This window comes from Neolamprologus brichardi, chromosome 15 (genome assembly GCF_056152115.1).
Source record: "Neolamprologus brichardi isolate AB-2024 chromosome 15, ASM5615211v1, whole genome shotgun sequence".
NCBI classification, from domain to species: domain Eukaryota; kingdom Metazoa; phylum Chordata; class Actinopteri; order Cichliformes; family Cichlidae; genus Neolamprologus; species Neolamprologus brichardi.
In genome coordinates this window covers 12,114,684-12,127,431 of record NC_142118.1, presented here as the reverse complement: position 1 = coordinate 12,127,431, position 12,748 = coordinate 12,114,684, and the positions used below count along the sequence as shown (strand labels likewise).

General features: G+C 42.0%; 2 protein-coding genes across 4 annotated transcripts in view; one reads left to right on the top strand and one right to left on the bottom strand.

Annotated features, from left to right (window-relative positions):
- Positions 1-4,919, bottom strand: part of sesn1 (sestrin 1) — a 67,365-nt gene extending 62,446 nt beyond the window's left edge. Inside the window, exons 1-2 of the mRNA XM_087852553.1 lie at positions 4,823-4,919; positions 1,898-2,217 (exon numbers count right to left, since the gene is read on the bottom strand). Of these exons, the coding sequence (XP_087708679.1) occupies positions 1,898-2,176 (279 nt within the window). The 5' untranslated portion in view covers positions 2,177-2,217; positions 4,823-4,919. The remainder of the gene's footprint in view (positions 1-1,897; positions 2,218-4,822) is intronic.
- Positions 4,920-6,751: 1,832 nt separating this feature from the next.
- cep57l1 (centrosomal protein 57, like 1) lies at positions 6,752-11,935 on the top strand. 3 transcript variants are annotated; one of them, XM_006792477.2, is made up of 11 exons: positions 6,752-6,980; positions 8,379-8,550; positions 8,688-8,867; positions 8,979-9,100; positions 9,259-9,360; positions 9,465-9,542; positions 9,715-9,804; positions 9,905-9,976; positions 10,059-10,318; positions 10,454-10,598; positions 11,371-11,935. In XM_006792477.2, the coding sequence occupies exons 1-11, from the start codon at positions 6,960-6,962 to the stop codon at positions 11,575-11,577; spliced, it is 1,449 nt and encodes a 482-aa protein (XP_006792540.2). In that variant the 5' UTR covers positions 6,752-6,959; the 3' UTR covers positions 11,578-11,935. The 3 variants fall into 3 exon arrangements, with proteins under 3 accessions (XP_006792540.2, XP_087708160.1, XP_006792538.2); XM_087852034.1 differs by having other exon boundaries at positions 9,247-9,360; positions 9,715-9,799; positions 9,906-9,976; positions 11,371-11,934; XM_006792475.2 differs by having other exon boundaries at positions 9,247-9,360; positions 11,371-11,934.
- Positions 11,936-12,748: the final 813 nt, after the last annotated feature.

Sequence of the window (12,748 nt, the reverse complement as noted above, 5' to 3'; positions counted from 1 at the left end):
CTTAGGCATTATTGCAATTATTTTTATCATAATTTTTCATGCTACATCTACAGACAAGAGCACATTTCATCCTTTGAATAATATCACCGGAGTTACTTTCACGGTTGATAAATGCTCAGGAAAGATGTGCTCATTATGGCAACAAACAAGCAGAAAATTGCTCCAACCCACAGCTAAGCGAGCCATGTGGGTTTTAGAGTATATTATTCTCACTAAGCAGGATGCCTTCCTCCTCTAGAGGACACGAGGAAAAGACTGTCTGTGCTTTCAAAGATTTTGTCTTTAATCAGCGGATCTGCTGGAATTAAAGGCTGTCTGAGCCAGAACACCCCTCCCTTTAGCCCCTCCAACCCTGACAATGTGAGAAAGGTGTGTGTGTGTGCGTCAGGAGGGATCTCCCACCATGGGACCACAGCTACATCAGCTAACTGTGGGCTCATAAATGCAACCTTTGGCAAGCTGTGCCCAAATGCAGCTTAGCATAATTCAGAAATACCAGACGGCGCGTACCGTGGTAGACAGCTAAACCCGCAAAGCAGCTTTCTCCCGTTCTCATCTCTGCCTGCCCCTCGCCTCCATCTTCAAAAAACACTTCCGCACAAACAGGAACTAAAGCCACGGCCAAACACCCCATTTCCTCAGAATAACAACATGTCAGGCCATCCAAAGCTACTGGGGTTAGTGTTTGTTTGTTATTACAGGAATCATTAAGTGGAACAGGCCACAGCAAACACAAGGGTAGACCCAGGATAAGTATAATATTTCATTCTCTATAGCTAATAGTGGCAAAACAAAATAAACCCAGCACAATATTTATTATAAATATACATGTATTACAGATACAGTCACCAACCTTTTTGTTAAGTACACCTAAAAAGTACTGGACTGGACCTCTTTTTGCCTTCAGAACTACATAAATTCTGCATAAATTCAACAAGGTGCTGGAAACGTTCCTCAGAGATTCTGCCCAATGTTGACACAATTGCATCACACAATTGCTGCAGATTTGCTGGCTGCACATCCATGATGCGAATCTCTTGTTCTAGCACATCTCTCTAGAACTGTGGAAGCCATTAGAGTACAGCGAACTCATTGTCATGTCCAAGAAACCAGTCTGAGATGACTTGACATGGCGTGTTATCCTGCCCCAAATCCACCATTGCGCATTTCTCCCACAGATTTTTGTTTTCAGGATTCACTGAGCACCATGTATCCATGTCCAAGTCAGACAGCTTCAATATAATATTTTTTTTCTCGATTCACTGCCACCTGCTACACAACAATGACCAGGATATTTATTTAAAAATCAACACAGGCAGACTTAACGGAGCTGAAAAGAAAAAGAAAAAAAGCCTAAGTGAAAACAAAAATGCTGTGTCACACTGTGTTTTGTTAATAATGGAGAGCGTTACTTATTTTCAGTAAATACGTCTTAACTCTCTGAGAAAGCCCACATACACTATGTGCAGTGTCAATATTTTTATTGGAAGAACTCAATGTGTGTAAGCCACGACCCAAAGAAATTTGTTTTCAAATTCTGCCCTAAAAAAACTTAAATCTTATGTCTAGCTTTAATGCTAAAGACAAATCTTAATCAACCAGTGATTATCAGTTTAGTTTAAATCTCACCGTAAAAATGATTGGCAGCGTGTTGAAAGGTTCGGACAGCTATATTTTTGTGTATCATTGTGTGACTGACTGTAATCTCTTTAACAAACCATGCAGCGGTCACACTGAGCTTTTTACTAAACCACAGTGTTTGCAATGCTTATGAAGAGGTGAAGAGAGGGAGATGGCAGCAGAGCAATACAATAAACACTGGCTCTAGAGGACATATCACAGTCGGGTGCAGCGTAATGCAACACAGCTCACCATCATAAAACCACGACTCTCTTACCTGGATGTTTCGCAGAAGCTGAGAGCAACGCTCCCTGACATCTTCAAAGGGACACCGTCTGGAGAGCATAAGGACATGGGCCAGGATGTCATTCAGATCGTTGCCTGGAGGACTCCCTGAAGCCGGGGACAGAGGGGCCACCGGCGGTATGGGCCCAATGGTTTCCACTTTCCGCATGACCTCCTGGCAGATGTTCTCTATCGCATCAGCTCTGGAGCTGGGATCCCGGCTCCCCAGCCTGTCCCATCTCCCCACAGACTCCTGGTCCTGCACCTCCATCAGTTTATGCGGGCCTACCGTTTGTGCTGTCTCACAAAAGGCTACGAATAAACAGGACAGGAAAGGGCTTGCATCACCTGTTTGTTAATGCAAGTGCATTATGCTTTTAGATGTAGCATCAGAGAAATTTGACTCCAACTAATAACATGAACTGCTTATAAAAGACACAGATATACAGTGGGGCAAAAAAGTATTTAGTCAGCCACCGATTGTGCAAGTTCCCCCACTTAAAATGATGACAGAGGTCAGTAATTTGCACCAGAGGTACACTTCAACTGTGAGAGACAGAATGTGAAAAAAAAATCCATGAATTCACATGGTAGGATTTGTAAAGAATTTATTCGTAAATCAGGGTGGAAAATAAGTATTTGGTCACCTCAAACAAGGAAAATCCCTGGCTCTCACAGACCTGTAACGTCTTCTGTAAGAAGCTTTTCTGTCCCCCACTCGTTACCTGTATGAATGGCACCTGTTTGACCTCATCATCTGTATAAAAGACACCTGTCCACAGCCTCAACCAGTCAGACTCCAAACTCCGCCATGGCCAAGACCAAAGAGCTTTCGAAGGACACCAGGAAAAGAATTGTAGACCTGCACCAGACTGGGAAGAGTGACTCTACAATAGGCAAGCAGCTTGGTGTGAAAAAATCAACTGTGGGAACAATCATCAGAAAATGGAAGACATACAAGACCACTGATAATCTCCCTCGATCTGGGGCTCCACGCAAGATCTCATCCCGTGGGGTCAAAATGATCATGAGAACGGTGAGCAAAGATCCCAGAACCACACGGGGGGACCTGGTGAATGACCTGCAGAGAGCTGGGACCAAAGTAACAAAGGTCACCATCAGTAACACACTACAACGGCAGGGAATCAAATCCCGCAGTGCCAGACGTGTTCCGCTGCTGAAGCCAGTGCATGTCCAGGCCCGTCTGAAGTTTGCCAGAGAGCACATGGATGATACAGCAGAGGATTGGGAGAATGTCATGTGGTCAGATGAAACCAAAGTAGAACTTTTTGGTATAAACTCAACTCGTCGTGTTTGGAGGAAGAAGAATACTGAGTTGCATCCCAAGAACACCATACCTACTGTGAAGCATGGGGGTGGAAACATCATGCTATGGGGCTGTTTTTCTGCCAAGGGGACAGGACGACTGATCCGTGTTAAGGACAGAATGAATGGGGCCAAGTATCGTGAGATTTTGAGCCAAAACCTCCTTCCATCAGTGAGAACTTTGAAGATGAAACGAGGCTGGGTCTTCCAACATGACAATGATCCAAAACACACCGCCCGGGCAACAAAGGAGTGGCTCCGTAAGAAGCATTTGAAAGTCCTGGAGTGGCCTAGCCAGTCTCCAGACCTCAACCCCATAGAAAATCTGTGGCGGGAGTTGAAAGTCCGTGTTGCTCGGCGACAGCCCCAAAACATCACTGCTCTTGAGAAGATCTGCATGGAGGAATGGGCCAAAATACCAGCTACTGTGTGTGCAAACCTGGTAAAGACCTATAGTAAACGTTTGACCTCTGTTATTGCCAACAAAGGTTATGTTACAAAGTATTGAGTTGTATTTTTGTTATTGACCAAATACTTATTTTCCACCCTGATTTACGAATAAATTCTTTACAAATCCTACCATGTGAATTCATGGATTTTTTTTTTTTCACATTCTGTCTCTCACAGTTGAAGTGTACCTCTGGTGCAAATTACTGACCTCTGTCATCATTTTAAGTGGGGGAACTTGCACAATCGGTGGCTGACTAAATACTTTTTTGCCCCACTGTATCACCCTATATCTCATGAATTCATTTGCCATAATTTGGATATTACAGCTAATGGATTTTTGGCTTTTGGCAGGGGGGGGAAGTAGGGAAAGAGAGAGAGGGTGAGTGACACACAGCATCAAACTGAAGCCGCTGTTGTAAGGACTATGGCCCTTGGTTCATGGGTCCCCTGCTCTACCAGGGAAAACAAAAATGTCTCTCTCAGCACCAGGGAAGAGCAATAGAAGTACATCCTCCATCTACTTCCATTCTTATACCACATTACTGCCCTAAGAAAGGGTGTGAAAATTTATGTCAGTACTGTACCAGTGTGTAATGTAACACTGTGGAGAAGAGATAAATCAATGCATAAATCAACTACACATCTAAAGCATATCATCACACCATGCATTTCAGCATATAGCCAGATCATTCTCTGAACATATACTGCTCAGATTTGCAGAAAATCTAATATAATGAGGTTTAACCACATGTTTTAAACAGATTTTTAAAAAGCAATAGCTGCATCCGTGATTTAAATCCACATGATTCTGCTAATCTTTGTTAGCAACTTTCAAAACAACAAAACATGATTTGAACACAGACAGAGCAATTAGATTCACTGCCACATCATTTGATTTCGCAAATACTAACACTGGTTTATGATTTAACGGCTTTTAACTTTGATATTAACTTGGCACATCAGTGAAATCCATTCAATCTCTCGCTGCTTGTTTATCTCTCTTTTCTTCGTGCCAGGGCTTTCAAGCTGCCCATTAACAAAGACGGCACTAAAGCCCCCACCGCCGGTCTTTAAAAAAATTCCCACACACAAACCTTTCACTGAGACTGAAAAACAAACAGTGTCATTCTAAAACACTCACTTTATCCACATTCTTTGGTGTCTCTCTCCTGTTACAGGACGCCTTGCCTCGGCACTGTCCAGTAACGCTGGTTCCAGCGTAGAAACAAGAGGAGGTAACAACTTCAGGGTAAAGGTTTGATTGGCAGGGCAAATTAGCCAATCATCCCAAGCCGAACTCATTCGGGGAGGTTCTGGGAGATGATTGGTTGGTGGGCGGTTTCCTGTGCTCGTGGGGGAAGCGTTTATGGGGATTGTATTCTTTATCCGCCTAGGTTCTCTATTTGACTGTAGCACTTAGCAACTACATCTCCCATCATCCCCTTATTCAGCAGCAGCAGCCCCCCTTTCACTTGTTTATCAGAAATGACAGACAAGCAGAAAGACATAAAGAGGTGGATATGTTGTATGTTTCCATTTGATTTTCTTAACTTTAATAAAAATTTGCACACTGATACAGCCCATACCATTAAAATATCAATCTCAACATAAGAACGAAGTGCCATGTACCTCAGTTCAAGTATGGTTAAACGAAAAAAAAAATGTGTTTGTTGCAAATGAGAAAAAAAATAGTAATGCAGAAGGACTATCACACATGCTGCTTATTGCTGCAAGAGAGTATTTGCATGTGCAAATGTTGACAGTGTGATTGACTTACAGTGCTAACGACATTGTATTAACTCACCACAACCTGGGGAAACATAAAAAAGTCAACAAGCAGAAACAAATCAGTTTATCGTGTACATACTCCAGCCTACTGATTGTGTTGGTATTTTGGAGGTTGTGTGTGGCTATGCAGTGATCAGTGCAGCATGCATTCCAGCTATACTGACTTGGGGACTTAGATAAAGTGAGTGAAAAGGCCACACATTAGATAACTGAAAAGTCCACCTACATCTTACCAGTTGCCTGTGGTGCACCCTTGCAGAGTTAACTGATTAAATACCTTGCATCTAAAAAGAAGTTCAGAATCATTATATGTGCAAACATGTACACAGAATAGTTCGAAATGGAGAGCATGGTACCTTAACAAAACAATGAAAAGCAACTATCACAATACAACATCATTAAACACTCTAGGGTACCTTATATTAAATGGAAAATGTAGCACCTAGAGCTTGTTCATCTGTTATACTATGTTTGTATGTAACTATAATATTCCTGTTGTTGTCCTTCCTCTCTGACAACTAACATCTGCATCTTGGATAGGCCCCTAACTGTACATGGGCCCTTTGCACATACCCAGAAATCCCATCAATCCACCCCAGCAGAGAGGTAAAGAAGAGAGGGCAGGCAGGGTGAAGTGGGTGGAAACAAGTGTCTGGGGAGATTTGTGACAGAAAGATAGCAGCAAGAGTGAAAGGGAAGTTTTAAAAGATGGTAGAGAGACCTCTTGAATGGCAGCGTTGAAGATGCCAAGATTTTCATTGGGAATACCACAGTCAACGTTCATGGTGTGGTGGTTGGCATGACAGATGATGGTAGAGATAGGATGAGGTGGAGGCAGATAATTTGCTGTGGCAACCCCTAAAGGGAACAGCAAGAAAAATAAGATTTAAAGGATAATTTTATTTTAGTCTATAGAAGGTGAGCTTGTCTAATGCCATACTTATCACCAAAAGGTCACAGTCTTTATTGATTTTGCTGAAAATACTGGAAACTGTTCCACAAAGAAAATTAAGTGACACCGTATATGTGTGTCATGATCGGATTTTTAAAAATGCTAAAATTGTCATATACAGCTCAAAGTAGTTATGCCAGTCTACTGAAACCCAAAAAGAATAACTGAAATAACAGTGAAGTAAATTAGAATGTTGGAGTAAAGAATAAGGACAAGCTTAAGTTTCCTTTTACCCTTATAGTATTTAATTAGCAAAAGATATGGAAATATAATATATTTCTTAACCAGCAGAGAAAAGTCTGGAACAATCTGCGGCGGTGGGGAGGGAGGAACTAAGAGTGCGCAGGCGGAACCACAGTGTGGAGGGCGGCAAAGAGGAGGGAAATTTAAAAAGTCCGGACTGTCTCTTGGTGACAGGACAGCTGGAGTCAGTTAGCTGGTGTCTTACAAGTCATTTTAACTTATGAAAGTAGCCTGGGATCGTTAAAGACAGACGCATGATTAGTTTGGAAGCACTCATCATTCGCTGTGGGGCAAAATGGAGACGTACCACGATCAGGTAACGTCTGTAAATCAGCCGTTAGCAGCAGGTGTGGCTAACGCGTTAGCGCTGCCTTGTTTACTTTCGCCAAGTTGCCACTTAACCATCTTTTTGGTTTGTTTTACGGGTATCTACCTAAAGGAGCCAATGGTCCTTGCAGTGGGTGGTGTTTGTAAATACATTGGATTATTATTATGTTTGCTGTTGTGGAGCTTTTAGGGCTACAAACGGCCTCCTTGTTGCAGAAAGCTGGCTGTACTGGGGTACAGTTGAGTAATCGATTAACACTTGTTGATTCGGTTACTGTTCACTTTGTGTGGCAAGTGCACGGAAATTGCACCGAAAACAGAAAGTTTTTTTTTTATCAGTATTTACTGTTTACTAAACAAATATATGGATGAGGAAAAGCGTAAAACCACAGAGACGGTTCGTGGTGAAGGTGGAACGGGGTCGGGGGCGCATGAGCCTAAGCAGATGAGCCCAGATCTCCGTCTCCCCTGCCACCCCCTCCAGCTCATCTAGGCCTGAGAGCACCGAGACATTCCCAAGGCAGCTGAGAGATGTAATCTTTCTAGCGTGTCCTGGGCTTACCCCAGGGCATCCTTTTAACTTTCAGTAGGACATGCGTGGAAAACCTCTCCCAGGAGGCATTCTGAACCACCTAAGCTGTCTCATTTCGATGTGGATGAGGCTCTATTCTCAGTACCTCCTGATCTTTTGGTCACTATCCAGATCTCGTGACCATAGGTAAGGGTGGGGATGTAGATTGACTGGTAAATCAATAGCTTTGTTTTTATGTTCAGCTCTCACTTTACCACAATGGACCGGTGATGCAGACACTGCATCAATCAGTCTTAACAAGACCTCGGGATACTTGAACTTCTTCGCTTGGGATAGCAACTCGTCTCTATAATAATCTATAATACTCATTTTGAGAATGAAGTCAAGTCTTAACCTATGATGTTGAAGGCAGTCACCTGTTGTCACTTTCATTTGTAGCAAAGCAATGGTTTATCCTTCCTAATCAAACAGATTAATTTCCCTGAAGTGTGAAGTGTAACTAACTTTGTGTTATACTATGTTGATCATGTATTCCCTGTTTTTGAGCTGTGCACTTTAGGAATAATGTTGTAATTTAAAATGAAACTATTACTTTTAGCACACAGATGCAAAATTGCAAACTGCACATCCAAATCATTTTTAGTAAAAAGAAAATTATTTCTCTTTTTTCACAGTGTCGTAATCAGGACCTGATTTTAGTCTCTCCATTTGAAATTTATTCTCAAGGTTCAAAATTGTTAAAAATCGGACTCGTATACACTTACATTTTTTGTCTATAATTTTACAAACTTGGCATTTTATTGATAATGAAAATATTAATTTGTTTCCAAAACAACCTCCTCTTGTTGTGTATAGATTTTAGACTCACCTTCCAAGAACAGTTACATTGGAAGCTACTACCAGCCACCAGACAGGATAGTGAAACCTTCACGAGAGCCGGAGCCCCATGCACACTCGTCTTTCAGCATGGGCACACACATGGCCAGCAGCTCAGTTTCCCAGAGCAGACCAAATATTGATAGCAAAGGTATGACGCATTCATTATCATGAGCTATTTGTCTCTTACAGTGGGAGTTTTTTGTTTTTTTTGAGGGGGGAGGGGGCAGACTGCTTTCTGTTACAGTTACCTAGTATGTCTTTGTATTGTTGTTTACTCTTCATCAGCCGTGGTTGATGCACTGAAGACCCTTCAGGAGAAAATTAGGCGGCTGGAGCTGGAAAGGATGCAAGCAGAGCAGAGCTACCAGCAGTTCTCCCATGATGCTCAAAAGCATCCGCAAGTTACAACATTGTACAGTCAGACAGCAGACAGCCTGCCTGGGACGGATAACTCTGCCAGGAGAGGTAAGCGACAAAGAATAGAAAGCAACAAGGAAACAGGGTACTGTGGGTCACTATGATCTGGCAACTCCATTTAACTGATTGATTAGTTTGTTCTCTGCTTTATAATGACAGAACTGGACTCAAAACTGCAGTCTGCAGAAGCTCGCTGTAAGGTTCTCGAGAAGCAGCTGGACTACATGAGGAAAATGGTTGAAAATGCCAAAAAAGAGAGGAGCGCTCTAATGGAAAATCAGGTAGCTCAGAATACTACGAATCAAAAAGTCATTTGAAAGTAGATCCCAGCTATAAGCATGATCATCACGTATTTGTTTCTCACATTTCTGGATGTAAGTAACATAAAGAACCACATATTCCCCCTGCCACCTTTAATCCCCTCAAGGCTTCTCTGCAGAGCGAGCAAAAGAGCAGCTCAAACAGCCAAATTCAGCGAGAGAAGCTGGAAAAACTCGAGTCAGAGTGTCTCAAACTGAGCAGAACCCAAACTCTGGCAGAGGTAACCTAAGGTTTCCCAATGCTGCTTATCTCTAATTCATTAGTCAGAATGCTTATTGCCAAAAGTTCATTATTTCAGGGTGTGTCGCTGCGATAAATTTTCAGATGAAGCTTTCCATCCTGGAGCAGAAACTGCTGAAAGAAGAGCACGAGCGTAAACTCGTGCAGGAGAAGGCGGAGGAGGTTAGTCAGTTTTTGGATTGCACTTGTTAAGAAACAAATGCTAACTAGAGACACAACTTTTTTTTAAATTGCCCACGCCACAACTTTCAGCACATATTCAACAATAAAGCTGCTGATTGGCAAATTTGACTAAATACTCTTAAGAAGCATTGATTTGCTGTGACTACTGCAGCTGCAACGAGAGTTTGATGTCAGCCTTCGACCATCTCTGCCAACTTCTGAAGAGACAAAGCCAAAGAAGAAAACAAAAAAGAGCATAAGGGTACTTTTCTGACCAATATAAAAAATAATTTTAGGCATTTATTTAAGGAGACAGAGATTTCTTTGGATGTAGCAGTGATGAGAGCTGTCTTCTTCCTCAGAAAACCTCTAAACCTGCCGAACTGCTACCAAAGAGCCCGATGCACAAGAAAATGCCCTTTGTTGCAGGAACAGTAAGTCACTTATAATTTTCTGCACTTCTTTTTTTTCGTTGTTGTTTGTTCTTACTTTAATTCTTTTCATTCCCGTCTCTAGTCGACGAGCCCAAGCCATTCGGTTCATGCCAACGTGCAAAGTATCCTTCACATGATGAAGCACCACCAGCCACAGCTGTGCCAGCGAGTGAGTGCACTCCACAGGTCTGGCTGCGGAGTGAAGAAAAACCTCCAAAAGGACTTTTCTTCATCTTCCTCTGATTCGTCAGAGAAGCCTAACAGGCTGCACGTTGACCCATCGCTAAGCTCACTCGCCGACCTGCTCCTGGCTCTGCAGGACGAGCTGGGACAGATGAGCTTGTGAGTAGTGCCAACCAGTGAGCTGCATTAGGAATGAAGGCGTATTTAACATAATTTAAGTTCTTTATTCAGAGTTTTTTGGACATGTTAGTGAACCTTTTATTAAAGTTGTTTTATATTTGTCACCTTTGTCAGTGAGCATCAGGAGTTGGTGCGTCAGATCGACGGAGCTCAAAATCCGGAGCAGAGGCAGGACCTCCAGAGAGAATTGGAGCTGCTGGTCACCAGGATGGAGGATAAAGGATCTCAGATCACCAAGCTCCGCAAACACCAGAGGATGGTATGTGACCTACAAGTTGGTACAACTTAAAGGGAATTGATTTGTAACAATTTTCAGTAACACAATGAGAAACTGGATCTGATGCATTGAAAATAATCATCTAATCATCTTTTAAAGTGCTTTAAAACAGCAGTAAGCATTCACCATTGACAGCCCACCAGTTGTCATTGGTGAATGCCTATATCAAGCAAAGTTTCAAATAATGAATTCCATGTCTGTAAAAGTCAGTTCCTCCATGGTGTAGTGGTTAACATGTGCACATTACATGCAAAAGATGTCTGGTTCAAAACCAGGAGGGGAGACAGATTTCTGGGAGGTTGCATTTGGGAAAGGCATCCAGGGTAAAAATCTTTGCCAAATCAAATATGCGGATCCATCCTCTGTGGTCACTGCTTGTGAGGGTAAGAGCCAAAAGATGAAGCAGAGTCCAGTAATAAAAAAGTGTGCATCAGATCCACTTAAAAATAGTGATGGATAAAATTATTTTGAGTATTTTAAATGTATTTGAGGCAGTTTTTCAGCTGCATGTAGTTAAGTGGAGCTGGTATTACCTCACTGAAGAATTTACACACTTCTCCTGTTATTTCTGACATTTTAATAAACAGAAGAGAAATGTATGCTTGAATAAATTAAAGTCTACTTATGAACAAATGGTCAAAAACAATCCTGTTGTTTTCAACAGAGGATGGATCGACTTGTAATAGCAGCTTATTGCAGTGTATAATTGTGCTGGACAGATCCAAATGTGTGATGTTTTCTGCTCCCTCCACAGATCCAAAAACTGGCCCAGTGCCGATCATCTCCTGAGGAGCACACAGCCAAAAAGCTGAGTGGGATCAAGCCACCTGCTCCTTCTCCCGTTAAGACTGAAAAGAAGGGAAGGACAGATAGGACTACTCAAAAAAACCTGCAGCTTCTCAGAGAGACACAGAAGTTCAGAAACAGCCTCAAACAGGACGACCTCTCCTGGGAAACGTGATTTTTCTCAGTGAGACCTTCGACGTGCAGGCCTGGATGTTACAGCTGGATGAAAACTGGTTATGTGTGGGGGGTTTTGTTTGTTTGTTTTTTCTCTGCTCTTCAGACGACCTCTGGACATTTTTAGTAACACATTGGAGAGGAAATAAGGCATTCTACACAGTGCTTATTAAATAAAGTATTGCACATACACTGTCCTTCATAGGGTGTAGTTTGTGAACCATGATCTTAACCCAATTTAAAAGTAATGTTAATGAGTCATGTGCCATAAGGAGCTAATGAGCTGGATTAAATAACTTTTATGTAATCATAGTTGTTTATTTTTAATAAAGGCTATTGTTTCTACACATTGCAGATTTATTTTTCTTTCACATTTATGTTTGTCACTGTTTACGTACAACCACTAGATGGCACTGCACAGCCTGTTCTATATTTAAATCAGAAGCTTTTCACCTTTGGCAAGTCGTGCTATTGGATGGATAAATGAACTCTAACTTTGTAATGTTGCTATGTTGCTGGCAGCACCAGTCTCCCCGCTGCATATAATTGAGAGGGATCAAATGCACCCCGAACAGCAGCAGGTCGAACAGCTGAATAAATGGAGCACTGACCACAGATCAAACGGATGTGGGTTTTTCGTTGTATGCATGTAGGAGGAACCCATTTTTTGTTGCCACATACTGGGTTTTTTTTCTTTGCACAGCTGAAAGAGCTCTGTTCTCCAGTGCTTGCTGGTCAGATGACATGGCAAATTTGCTGCAAGCCTTTTGCACACACACATGTGCTGTTTATTTGAGTCAGCCACTTATAATGGGGGAAATAACCACATGTGAAGCTGCCTCATAGCATTCCTCAACTTATCTCCTCGTTATCGGGCCTTAGTCAACATTTTTTGCTATTCTGTCATCAAGTTTAATACACGAATAGAAGTTCTGATCTACTCTAAAGTAACTTTAGATGTGTAATGCAGTCGCATGGATTTGAAATAAGCAAATTTTCAAGACTTTTTCAAGAGATATTATTAGATTATTACTGCATTCATTTCATTATGTCACTAACATTGCTCAGTCTTGGTATTCTTGGCATGATGCAGAGTTCACTGCATGGTTAAACAATGCACTGAGCTCGTGTTTGCAAGAGACGAGAGACTACACCTAATGCATTGTTTCTCT